At 30.8% G+C, this 13,444-nt stretch overlaps 1 protein-coding gene across 10 annotated transcripts in view; it reads left to right on the top strand.

Annotated features, from left to right (window-relative positions):
- LOC115218071 (zwei Ig domain protein zig-8) overlaps positions 1–13,444 on the top strand; it is a 547,852-nt gene that overhangs the window by 454,126 nt on the left and 80,282 nt on the right. For all 10 annotated transcript variants that reach the window (XM_036508049.1, XM_036508046.1, XM_036508050.1 and 7 more), the window contains one exon: positions 10,623–10,646. In XM_036508049.1, coding sequence (XP_036363942.1) covers positions 10,623–10,646 — 24 coding nt within the window. The remainder of the gene's footprint in view (positions 1–10,622; positions 10,647–13,444) is intronic.

Genomic DNA, 13,444 nt, shown 5'->3' on the forward strand with positions numbered 1-13,444 from the left:
AATATAACCATATCAAAACAGATTTATTTAATTTGATTTAGGATCGAATATTTGAGTAAATATAGAAATATATCCAGGTGTGGGACATAGATGCTTGTTATGAATTTCACAGAGAAATTTATCAAGGTGACATATGAATGAGCTCTTAAGCAGATTTAGAAATGAAATGAAATAGATGTCAGTTGGGTAACATAGATTGTGCAAGCTCTGTAATAATATGCTGGGATTCTGGTTCTGCAGAAGAACTGGATTGAATATTGAATACCTATAGAACCTAAATTCTGCTTACTTACCTTTTCCTCATTTACTTAGTGTGTATATTATATATATATGTGTGTGTGTGCACAGACACAAATACATGCATATGTATATATTTACGTGTGTGAGTGTGTGTTGTATAAATTCTATTCCCACTCTACCACAAACACCACAATACCCACTACTGCCACCACCATTATTTTCATTGCTGCAGCTACTACTGCTATTGCTCTTGCTGCTGCAATCTGTTTTAAAAGTGAGCCAACATTATTCAACAAGGCACCTTAATGCTTTCTCAGAACTCACTAGAAACAGTAGCAAAAATTTCCTTTTAAACAATTTTGCTTTAACTTCATAGAAACAGAACAAATATTTTATAGAATTTAATTTTAAAAAGAATTTGTCTGCCTAAAAGAAAAATAAATAAATAAATAATAATAAAACCCCCAGAAAGGTCATAGGTCACAGTTCCAATGCTGGTCAACTATGAAACAGTAAACTGAAAATATAGAATTCTTTTCAATAGTTAATCTATATTTTAGCCACTATACTGCAACCTATAATCAAAGAACATTTGTTATCAAATAACATCATTTCTGCTTTTACATCTCAAAACACCCTTTTCAGTCCTAATGCAGTTGCATGCCTCTTTCTGGAGATGAAACTTGTTTACAACAATATTCGATTCACATTATATAATAAACAATATGTATTTTATTGACCCTAACTGCTTAAAACATTTTCTTCTATTATATGTTAAATCTATTTATGTCTATATTTCTGTTTGATTTTATTTTTAATTTTAAAAATGTGTTTTAATATATTTCATGTTATAATAATATTTTTTTCTTTCTTTTTCCTTCCAAAATAATAATTGAATTGAGTTTATTTCCTTTCAGGTCATATATTTATTTATTTAATTTTTTTAGGTCTATTTATTTAATCATTTTACATATACATACATGCATACATACATACATACATACGTATATATATATATATATATGTATATCTATGTATATGTATATCCATATATGTATATCCATATATGTATATGTATGTATGTATGTATATGTATATATATATATATATATATATATATATAATATACATATATGTATATATGTGTGTGTCAATTTACATTTATGTATTTCTTTGTTTATATTATTTGATGATAGTATAAATTTAATTATTCCTTTTTTTAATTATTTTTATAATTTCTTATAAGTATTTTCACAAAAACCAAATGCAAAAATCTAAAAAAAGACAAACAAAAAAAAGTATTCCGGCCCCAGAAAATACAATAAATGTATTTTAATAATAGTAATAATTTATTATTTTAATAATAGTAATAATAATAATAATAATAATAATAATAATAATGATAATAATAATAATAATGATTTGTTTATTATTGGCAGGATTCATCCATTCATGCTGTAGAAACACATATGAGAATGTTATCAAATGTGATGTCATAAATGAAACAAAGCTATATAAAAATGAGGAGGGGGTGATAAACTGAAAATTTTTATCATTTGTTTTGTTTGCTTACATTACAGATAATGAGTGACTAAATTATATTGGAAAACAGATAAAATTAAAAGTATTATAATTAAAAGTAAATATACACACATGCACATCCACAACTCTGGCTTCATCTTTCTTCACAGTTCATCTAGGTGCTGAAAATTATTAGTGACTCTCAAGGAAGATGGGAGATAATTTTAAATAATTAAAAACTGAGTTCTCAAATTTAATGTCTGCAAAGCCAGCTCTTATCAGAAAAGAATTCTGTAAGAATACGGTTCTTTTCAGAAGAAAAATCAAAAATGTGTCAAAAAATTGCTTTATTTTTGTGTGTGTACCAGTCATCTAAAAACTCATCTCATTGATAGCCACTCATACTTTTGTATGTAGTAAAGGCCTGATAAACTTTAATCCTATAGCTTATTGCCCAACCCACCTCTTACCACCGTTTTCTCACCTTCTTCGTCACCATGTCTCACATTCTTCCCATGCATGATATTTGCTTCTCCATTCCTCCCAAACTCAACCCATGCAAACTACCCAACCACTTGTCCTCATCTTTCTCTTGCATCACCTCTATATTCTGTTACTCTTCCTCACCGTGCTTCATAGGTCACCTCTACTCCTTATTCACCATTCTTTGCATCCACCTATCAACTCTATTCAGTCTTTACAGTTGTCACCTACTCTTCCCTCCCTACCACTTTGCATCCACTCACCCCTTGTTCACCACCTCATCCATTCCCCATCTCTCACTCTCCCATAGACGCCTGCCCACCTGCTTTCCTGGTTCTGTCCTAATCACTTTTACTCACCTTGTAGTTAAAGGATCCATCCAGTTTCCTCATCATTAATATTTTTATGTCTTCCCTGCTCTATCCCAAACACCTCAGGCAAGGTAATACTTTACCATGGTTAGATATCTTTTTGCAGAATACTGGAAATGTAAAGGCACATGGCTCAGTGGTTAGAGCATCAGGCTCACAATCATGAGATAGTGAGTTCAATTCCTGGACCAGGCTGTGAGTTGTGTTCTTGAGCACAACACATTATTTCATGTTGTTCCAGTTCATTCAACAATAGAACTGAAATGCAATGTCACTGGTACCAAGTTGTATTGGCCTTTGCTTTTCCCTTGGATAACATTGGTGATGTGGGGAGGGGAGGCTGGTATGCATAGGTAACTGCTGGTCTTCCTTAAACAACCTTGCCCAGACTTGTGTCTCAGAGGGGAACTTCCTTGGAAATGAATGACTGTTTGTATCACAGCGACTCACGTTTACAATCATTATGCCAAGTCAAGGCTGGGAGATGCACGCATACATGTACACACACACACACCACACACACACACACACACAGTGCCAGATAGACAGAGCCCTTCTTTCAGTTTCCACTCATCAAATTCACTCACAAGTCTTTGGTTGGCTAGAGACTATAGTAGGAGATGCCACAAACTAGGACTGAATCCGAAACCATGCTGTTGGGAAGAAAACTTCTTGACCACACAGCCTGGTCAGTGCCTATCATGATGTCTCTTTAATTTAGTTGGCTTCATTCTTTCATTTAACAAATATTTGTTACAAATTTAACAGATGAATGGCATTCTTTATGTAAAAGAGGGAAAATAGATTGGTATTGCATCAAAGATTTGTTATACTTCCTCCTTTAGAATGCTACTGGTTCTACAGTTCCACATATTTTCTAATTTGTATTTCTACTTCAAAGTTCCTCAAGAACTATCACTTCAGCATTTATTCCTATTGTGTTCTTTGAGAATTTTAGCTATTCATCTGTAAAAAGGTATTTCAAGTCTTATGTAATAAAAATTTAATTAACATTAAATTAATGAAAATAATGGTAGAAAGAAATTTAATAATTGATATAAGTTCAAGACAGATTTATATTTATAAATATTTAGATTGTATAATAAATTCAAAATTAATACATTTAGAAACTAGTTTTTATATTTATCGAATTACTGTTGAATTAATTGAATTAATTAAACTTACTTCAGAAAACGGAAAAAATATTGCATCATTATTTGTAAATTTTACAAGTAAATTACACACTTATCGCAATTGAATTGTCTCAGCAAATACCTTCTATGGTAACAGAGTTCATTATTCAGCATTATCATCATCATCATTATCACCAACAATATCATCATCACTATGTTCTATGCATTGGACTGTTTGACAAAATTTCAAAGGTCAGAAGACTATGTCTTCCTCCAATGTTTCACTTTTGGCATTGTTTCTATGGCTGGATGTCCTTTCTAACACCAACCACTTTACACTGTGTACTGGGCACCGGCTCTGTAGAAGTTGCTTTGACATCAGAAAAATTTCTGAGTTCTAAACTTTACATTGTTGCTGTCAAATCACTTACCTAACACTTGCAGTGTATACGGGTTACTTTTTGTGAAACCTGTACTGTTGGGAGTCTTCTTGCTCTTTGCAGAGCAAAACAGAGCATCTCATGATGGAAAAGAACAGATCTGTTGAGGGAAGCTGGTGAGATTGAGCAATTCAACACATTGGTTATAAACAGACACGTCACTACATCAAAATGAAAATTAGCTTCTTTCTCTAAGACTGTTAATACATGACTGAACTTAAGAGAGAGGGTATCAAGTGTTATGAGACACAATATCAAAGACTGTACAAATCATCGTAAAATCAAAAGTTGGAGCTAATCTTTTAAAGAAATTACTACTGAAAGCAAAATTTAGGAATAACTTATTTATAAATCACTGATTGTATCCCACTATAGGATTCTACAATATACATGGCAGGCATTTGATATTTTCACCCTCAATGTAAAAGGTGAGTATGGAATTAAAACTAGATGAGAGTAGAACATGTAATATATTTAAATATGGTTCACTTGTTTCTTAGTTTATGACATTAGGCTGTAGTTAACCTCCTTTTTTAACCATATTTCTATTGAGGTACACTTTTGTTTCAATTCATTTTGAAAACAAGGAAGGATTTACTAAATGGGGTATTTTCAAGCTGGTGTTTGAAATATAAATTAGCCTGAAGTTTTGATGGATGGGTTTCATTTAGATTTCCTTAAAACAGGAGATTTATATCACAGAACCAGGGGTGTTTTATAGTGAGGTTGGTATCAAATGGATTAATGCTATATGAGGGAAGAAATCATGGCCACTGACAGGGTAAATCAAATCTGTTGTGTTAAGAGTAAGAAATGAAGAGTAAATAAAGTCTTAGAATGAGTGATTGAAGAGCAGTGCAAGTATTGTTGTAAAAAATATATTGAGATGGTCAGTTTAGGTCAGTTTACTAAGAAATGCTTCAGTTAAACAGTTTCATTGTAAAACTTAAGTACTTCTGAATAAATGTGCTTTTCTTATTTCTGTGAAATATCAAGTAATGCAATTCTAAGTGAATCTGTTAGAAAGATACAGGATTGGGTGCGTGGGTAAGAAGGTTGCTTTACAATCAAATAGTTTGGGATTCAGTTCTATTGTTGTGGCACCCTGGGTATATGTCATCATAGCGCCAGATTGGCAAATGCTCTTGAGAGAACTCAATAGATAGAAAGTGCGTGGAAGTCCATTGTATAATTATGTGTGTGTGCCACGCACACACACACACACAAAAGTATTTTTCTCATTTCTATGGACATTAAGTAATGCATTTCTGAGTCAAGGAATATTTCATGGCCTGTGTATGGTACTTGTGTTGCATATGTCATGGACAAAGTTGTGTATAGTTGTTAAGAAGAACTAATGTAGATGAAAAACAGTTAAGCTTTTCTGATGCCAATCCACCTGAGGCCACCCTGGTGCTGTGGTACAAACTTACTATTTTAAACTGACTTAAATTAAACACTTTCCATTGAGCTTTCATGTTAACACATATTTCCAACATCAACTTAATACTGACAATATTATTTGAATAAAAAAAGGCACCAAGCTGGCAGAAACATTAGCATATCAGGTAAAATGCTTGGTGGCATTTTGTCTGTCATTACATTCTGAGTTCAAATTCTGCTGAGCTTGACTTTGCCTTTCATCCTTTCAAAGACGATAAATTAAGTACCAGTTGAACACTGGGGTCTGTGTAATCAATTTAGCCCATCCCACGGAATTGCTGGCCTTGTGCCACAATTTGAAATCAATATTAGTTTAAATTTGTCATTATTTATTATTCTCAAAAATTAATAGAAAAAAATGCTAAAATATTTCAATTAAAAATATATTAATTAACTAGCAAGAGGGATTTGATGTGGATGAAATTAGAATTACTTTTTCTTTCATTCTGAAGGTAGAACAGTCTGTTTTTGTTTCTCTCCACACTTACATCTATCTTCTTTTCACTACTTTCATTAGAATTAAATATATTTTCTTATTATAAATCAAGGTTTATAATGAGTGGAAACTGCAATCCACTATCTACCTCAACTCATAAGAATTGGATAAAATGGATTTAATCCTAAACAAGTCACTGAAGAGAAGAAAGAAGTCAGAAAATGAAATTTAGAAATTTAGAATGTTTTGCTTTGAGGATGAGATAAAAAAAATCTTACAATTTCATCAACTTTAAATCATTTTTCATTCAATTGATTTCCTTCTAACAACTATATATAGCTCTATGATATACACAGCATAACATAGCAACTTTTATACCCACACTATGAATTTTCTTTTGAAATATATTCTTCCCTGAACCCAGTTGACTGGTAGTATCACTGTGACACCGACCTCTACTGAAGAGGCTTTGGAAGCTGAAATGCATATCAATTTAGTGTGTTTACCAAAATATTATACGATATCAGTTAGATTTAGAGTTGAGGTTGTCCAAACAATGTATGTATATGCATATAAGTGTGCATTTATGTATGTTTCTCTCTCTCTCTCTTTCTCTCTCTCTCTCTCTCTCTCTCTCTCTATATATATATATATATATATATGTTTGTATGTAGTTATGGAACATGGGCATTAAATTATATATATATATATATATATATATATGAGTGCATGTGTGTGTGTATAGTTATGTGTATACATATATTTATGTGTGTATGTATAAATATATGTGTGTGTGTGTAGTTATGTGTTTACATATATATGCTTATATTCATAAAAGTGTGTATGTTTCTGCCTATCCAGATATATGTATATTTTTTGTAATGTGTGTAAGCTTTAGTTTCTCCTGCACTGCTCAGTGCATTGGATGGCAGTGTGTATTTATAGGTGGAACATGCACATATAAATACACAGAGGAAAAATTATTTCTCACATTCAATATACTTTTGGAATTTGTATTGTAAAAACTCCACAAAAGCAAAAGGTTGACCACTTATGTAAGGATAAAATGGAATAAATATGATCATAACATTTAAATACATGATTTTATATTTACAAGGTATATATTTGAGGTTGATGCAGTACAGTTATAGTAAGCAGCTTCTAACCAATGTACAAGAGGCTAAATTGGTAAATTTAACATAAAATGGCAGAAATTGACTGCAGATTTAGCCTGACTGTGGCATGGGGTAAATTTTTCTAGACATAGATTTAAATGTTAAATGTGCATCTATTTTCATTGTGGTGCAGTAAAATCTGGTATGTCATTTACAATACTGTGTAATTCTGCGAAAATATTGGTTTCAAATTTTGCCACAAGGCCAGCGATTTCGGGGATGGAATAAGTTGATTACATCAATCCCGGTGTTCAACTGGTACTTACTTAATTGACCCTGAAGGGATGAAAGGCAAAGTCAACCATGGCAGAATTTGAATTTGGAACATAATGACAGATAAAAATGTTGCTAAGCCTTTTCCCCAGCATGCTAACAATTCTGCCAGCTCACTGCTGTATAGAGTGAAAATATTACCACTGTAGCTAATATTAGCACCTTATGGGGCACAGTTTATTTACCCTCTGTTAAATTAACAAATTTAACCTTAGTATAATTTGTGTATGCCCCAGTACTAAGAAAAATTTTATCTTTATTTCTGCCTGTTCTTCCTAAATACACCTATTTAGTTTGATGTGAAATGCTTCATGTCACTTCTCAATACTTCATCATGATAATGTGGATTTTTATACCATCTTATGTGGTAATGTTTATTCAAATATATGGTTTCAATCCACATAAAGGAAGTTGGATTCTGTTGTTTTATATTTATCGAAGGAAATACCTTCATTTGCATTCAATGTATACAAATGTAGCCCTGTGATGTGAATGCTTCTAAACATTATCATCGCAGCTATTTCATAATTTTGTAAATTCCTTTACAATAAAATTTCTTCTGTGCAAGTGTGTGTGTGTATAAGTTTGTGTACATGCGTATGCATGCATACACACTATCACATACATATATGTCTGTATGTATGTCTATGTATGTATGTATGTAATTGTGTGTGTATATATATATATATATATATATATATATAATATATATATATATATATATATATATATATATATATATATATATATAGAGAGAGAGAGAGAGAGAGAGATAGAGAGATACACATACATACATATATGTATATACTTCAATATCTATCAGTTACTCTCTTCCTCTGTGTGTGTGTGTGTGTGTGTGTGTGTGTGCTTCTTTATGTATATATATAATTATATATGCATGCACTTGATGCCTATATCTCATTCCTCTTCCTCTGCATCATCATCATCATCATCACCACTGTACATCCATTTTTGTATATACGTACAGAGTGGACATGTCCTCCCCATCACAATATCATATATCATGATGCAGTCATACATCATCTCCTCCATGAAATTCAGTGCCCTGAGATCACCCTTTACATCCCTTATTCCCAAACGTTCCTCAACATAGCTCTTCTGCCACTTTCTTACACATATATCATGTGACATTTCTTTGTCCAATCATCATCCTCTACACACACTTCATATCCTCCATACCTACACAACTTTCTCTTGACAACACTGTCAGATTTCTCTTTTATGCAGTTTTCTCTTGGACCATGAGTGCTTCATTGTTTATGCACATTATATCCCAAAATGCTGAGTAGTGCACTTGGTGTTATTTCTTACGTACATGTGATAATTCACATGTGTCCGTTAATTCATGTATATGTGTGTGCATGTATTTTAGAAATAGTATACTGTATCACTGCATGTCAAAAGTGGCAACAAAAATTGGTTGGCACCAGAGAGGGTATCTGGCCTAGAAAAAACTACCTTGAAAATTCTTGTTTAACCCATGCCGTCATGGAGTAGCAGATATAAAGTAATAATGATGCTGGTATACATTTTATGTATTCATATATGTTCATGTGTGTGTATGTATCTATCTGTGTGTTTGTAACTCTGTACAAATATTTATAAATGTATATATACATACACACATACACATGCACATAAATAAGTTTGCATATATTTATGTAGATATGTGTATGCATATATATATATATATATATAATGCATATATAAACATATACATTAATATCTATACAATATATGTTATATATATATATATATATATATATATATATATGAATTTATTTTATATTGTTCTCTTATCTTTCCTTAAATGCTACAATAACATCCTTCAAACTTGATGGCTTTCATTTAATTTCAGAAATGCCAAGTGTTTTATTTTCCATTTGCTGTTGTCTGCTCATAATTACACACACACACACACACACACACACACACACACACACACACACACACACACACACAGTTTATGAATTTTACTTATTCCTTTCTTAACTAATTTAAACAATTTTTCAAATTTGATTGCTGGAGTAGTTTATATTTTGCAGAATATTGTGGAATTGTCACTGTCCTTTCTGAAATTACATGTACTATTATTGCTGTTGTTGTTGTAAATATAATCATTAAATTTTCATTTATTTATTTATTAATAATCTTTATTATATTAATCTTATTATTAATATTATTATTCTTGTTCTTATTATTTTCATTAAGAGTCTTCATTATGTAAGATGTTAGAAGCCATTAATAGCCATTATTGTTATTATTATTATAAATATACCATTCTTCATATTATTATTATTATTATTATTATTATTATTATTACTACTACTACTACTACTACTACTACTACTACTATTATTATTGCTAATTATCTTCATTTCTGAATACCATGTCATAACATTTATGTGTATATCTGTTTGTATTTAATTTTATATTTTCTTCTTTTCATGAAACAATCGAATTATTAACTGATTTTTTTTACACAAATATCTTCTTTTGTTTTTCAGTTTATGTTTGTAGGTGGGGGGAGGTTCTTTCTTTGTGTCTGTTTTTCGCTTCTGTCTTTATTGTTTCATAAAAATTGCGTAGTTTAAAAAAAAAGCCATGTTTTCTTTTATCAAAGCTTTATTTTATTTTTTTTTTAATTTTCTTTTGCTGTTTTTATATTTTGCTCTGCTTGTTATATAATGTGTGTGTGTATATATATATATATGTATGTATGCATATATATTTATATATATTTATGTGTATATATATATATATGTATATATGTGCATATATATATGTATGCGTATATATATGTATGTGTGTATATATATATGTATGTATATATGTGTGTATATATATATATATATGTATGTATATATATATTATACATGTATATATATATTATATATGTATGTCTATGTGTATATATATATATATATATGTATATATATACATGTATGTATTGATGCATGAATATATATATGTGTGTGGGTTTATTTTATGTTTTGTAGTTTATATGTGTGTTTTAAAAAATTCTTTAGAAAACAAAATTTAGACATCAATGTAAAACTTTTGTATGTTTTTTTTTTATTCTTCAGCTGGGTCCAGCAATGTAAAACGCGGTGAGTAGTTTAATCATATGTATAGGTGTACATATATATATATATATATATATATATATATATATATACATATATATGTACATATATATCTATATTGTTTTTTTTTAATTCCTCCTCCCACAATCCGTTCACAACTGCAAAACAGTCACCCCTCCCCCTGATTTCTTGGCATGATTAATTTCACATTAGAACAAACACTATAAACAAGCTCTTCAAGAATATTTATATTCTCTGCCACTTTTTGGCCAATAAATCATTAGTAGTTGTTCAGATTTTCACAATATTTCCACTTAGAACTAAATTTAGAAAGGAAACTTAGAAGCAGAAAAGAATAAGAAAGAATGAAGCCTTATTCATTTGAGACAGATAACTTATCCGGTGATTTCTTTGAGGTAGACTTAGTGGGAAAATATGAATATATTCCAGACAGCTAAAAGGTGTTTGCTGTTAAGTAGCTGGAGACATTTTAAGATAAACATTTATGATACGGGAGAACAAAGTGGTATAAAGTATTATCAATGGAATTTCAGACATATAATCTAAGCTGTGAGGTGTTAGAGTGTTAGTGAGAGAACAGAGGACATGAAAAAGAAAAAAACATAAAATCTTTCAGTGTTGAAAATAATGGTTGAGCATAGAGGATACTGGGTAAGAAAACAGCCAAAAAAAAAGCAAAGAAGAAAAAACAAGGCTCTTTTGGAAACCTATATCATGGTTGGTTGGTTGGTTGTTTAGTTAGTAAAAGTAAAATCTAAATCCAAGGAACTGGAACCAATCACTATCAGCAACAGTGGTTATAAGAACCAAGGAAATTTGTAGGTTCAATACATTTGGTTGCTGTGTGGAATGGAAATATTTCACACTTTGAATACAGGTCCTTTGATAGAGTAGTGATAATGATAATAATAATACTCATAATAAAAAAATAAAAATAATAATAACAATAAGAATAATGATAATTATAATAACAATTATACTTTCAAAGTTTCGCACAAAGCCAACAATCTTAGGAGGCAGGAGTTAGTTAATTACATCAACCCCAGTACTTAATTGGCATTTTGTGTTATTGACCCTTCAGCAGAATTTGAACTCGGTACATAAACTTCTAAGCATTTTGTCTGAATCAGTAATAGTTCTGTCAGTTTAGCATCCTGGTTTTAAAGTTTGCATCTAGGATAGCAATTTTTGTGGGGGTGGTGGTTAGTCAGTACCAGCAACCTCAGTACTTGACTAGTTATCTATTTTATCAACTTTGAAAATAAGAAAAAAAAATTAAACTCAGGATTTGATCTCAGGACATAAAATGCAGGAAGACATATCTCAAAGCTTGTATTGCAATGCTCAGACAATTTTGCCAGCTTACCACTTAATGATATTAAAACTAAGAACTATGACAGTTTATGCTTCAGGTGGATTCTGCAAAGCCTTTCAATTACCACCATTCAAACATATTATTCTCTTATGTCTTAAATTTTAATCTAACAGAATTGTTTTCTATTATAACTTCTCCATTGAAAGTGCTATAGCTATTCAACTCTTTATGACAACCCAACTTATTGAAACTTACAATCTCTCTTCAAATCAGTTGTTCCCAACATTAGCATAAAGCCGTATATTCTTCAGGAGGGTCTAGTCAATTATATCAACCTCACTCCTTGACTTGTACTTTACAGTCAATCCTGGAAGGATAAAAGACAAAGTAAACCTGTCTACAACTTACAATGTTTGTGTGTTGAGGGTCTGACAAAGACTTCACCATTTTGTTTAAAACTAAAAATATATAGAGCTTAAAATATAAAGGTTTACAATATTAAATATCTTGGTGTTCAAAACTTGATAACATTTTCAATCTTTTACTTAAAACTTAGAGTTGAGGCTTAAAATATAGGAGCTTAAAATTCAGGGACTTAACAGGGATTTAAAATGTATAAATGTTCAGCACTTTCCTTAAAAGCTACTCATTTCAAGGTTCAAATGCTTGTCAATGCTTAGCTTAAAAACAAAACAGTTTACTTTAAAAATATCTGACTGTTGAAAGTAAGGAAAATGATTTTGTGTTCATAGCGAAATTTAAACTATAAGACATTAATGTCCTAGAATGTATCATTGGTGAAGTAGATGAAAGGTCTTGTGTACTCTTTTTCAAAACCTAAACTGACATTGCTGCTGCTGTTGTTGTTGTTGTTGTTGTTGTTGTTCTTCTTCTTCTTCTTCTTCTTCTTCTTCTTCTTCTTCTTCTCTTCTTCTTCTTCTTCTTCTTCTTCTTCTTCTTCTTCTTATTATTATTATTATTATTATTATTATTATTATTATTATTATTATATTATTATTATTATTGTGAACTGGAAGAATCATTAGCACACCAGGCAAAATGGGCAAGATGCTTAGCAGTACTTCATCCATCTCTATGTTTTGAGTTCAAATTCCACTGTGTTTGACTCTGCTTTTCATCCATTTAAATGGTCAATAAAATAATTACCAGTCATATACTGAGGTCAATTTAATCAACTTACTGCTCCCCTGAAATTACTGGCATTGTGCCAAAATTTGAAAACATCATCATCATCATCATCAATGGAGTGATTTGGCAGAATTGTTAGCATGCTGAACAACAAAATCCTTCACAGTATTTTTTGTGCCTTTATACTCTGAGTTCAAATTCTGCCTAGGTCATATTTGCTGACCTTGGGCCAAAATTTGAAACCAATAACAGTAATATTAATAACAATCATTGGTAATATTAGCACCTCAGAGAAGTGAATCTTTCAATTAATTTTTGTCACAAAATTTGTTTATGA

This window comes from Octopus sinensis, linkage group LG12 (genome assembly GCF_006345805.1).
Source record: "Octopus sinensis linkage group LG12, ASM634580v1, whole genome shotgun sequence".
NCBI lineage: Eukaryota > Metazoa > Mollusca > Cephalopoda > Octopoda > Octopodidae > Octopus > Octopus sinensis.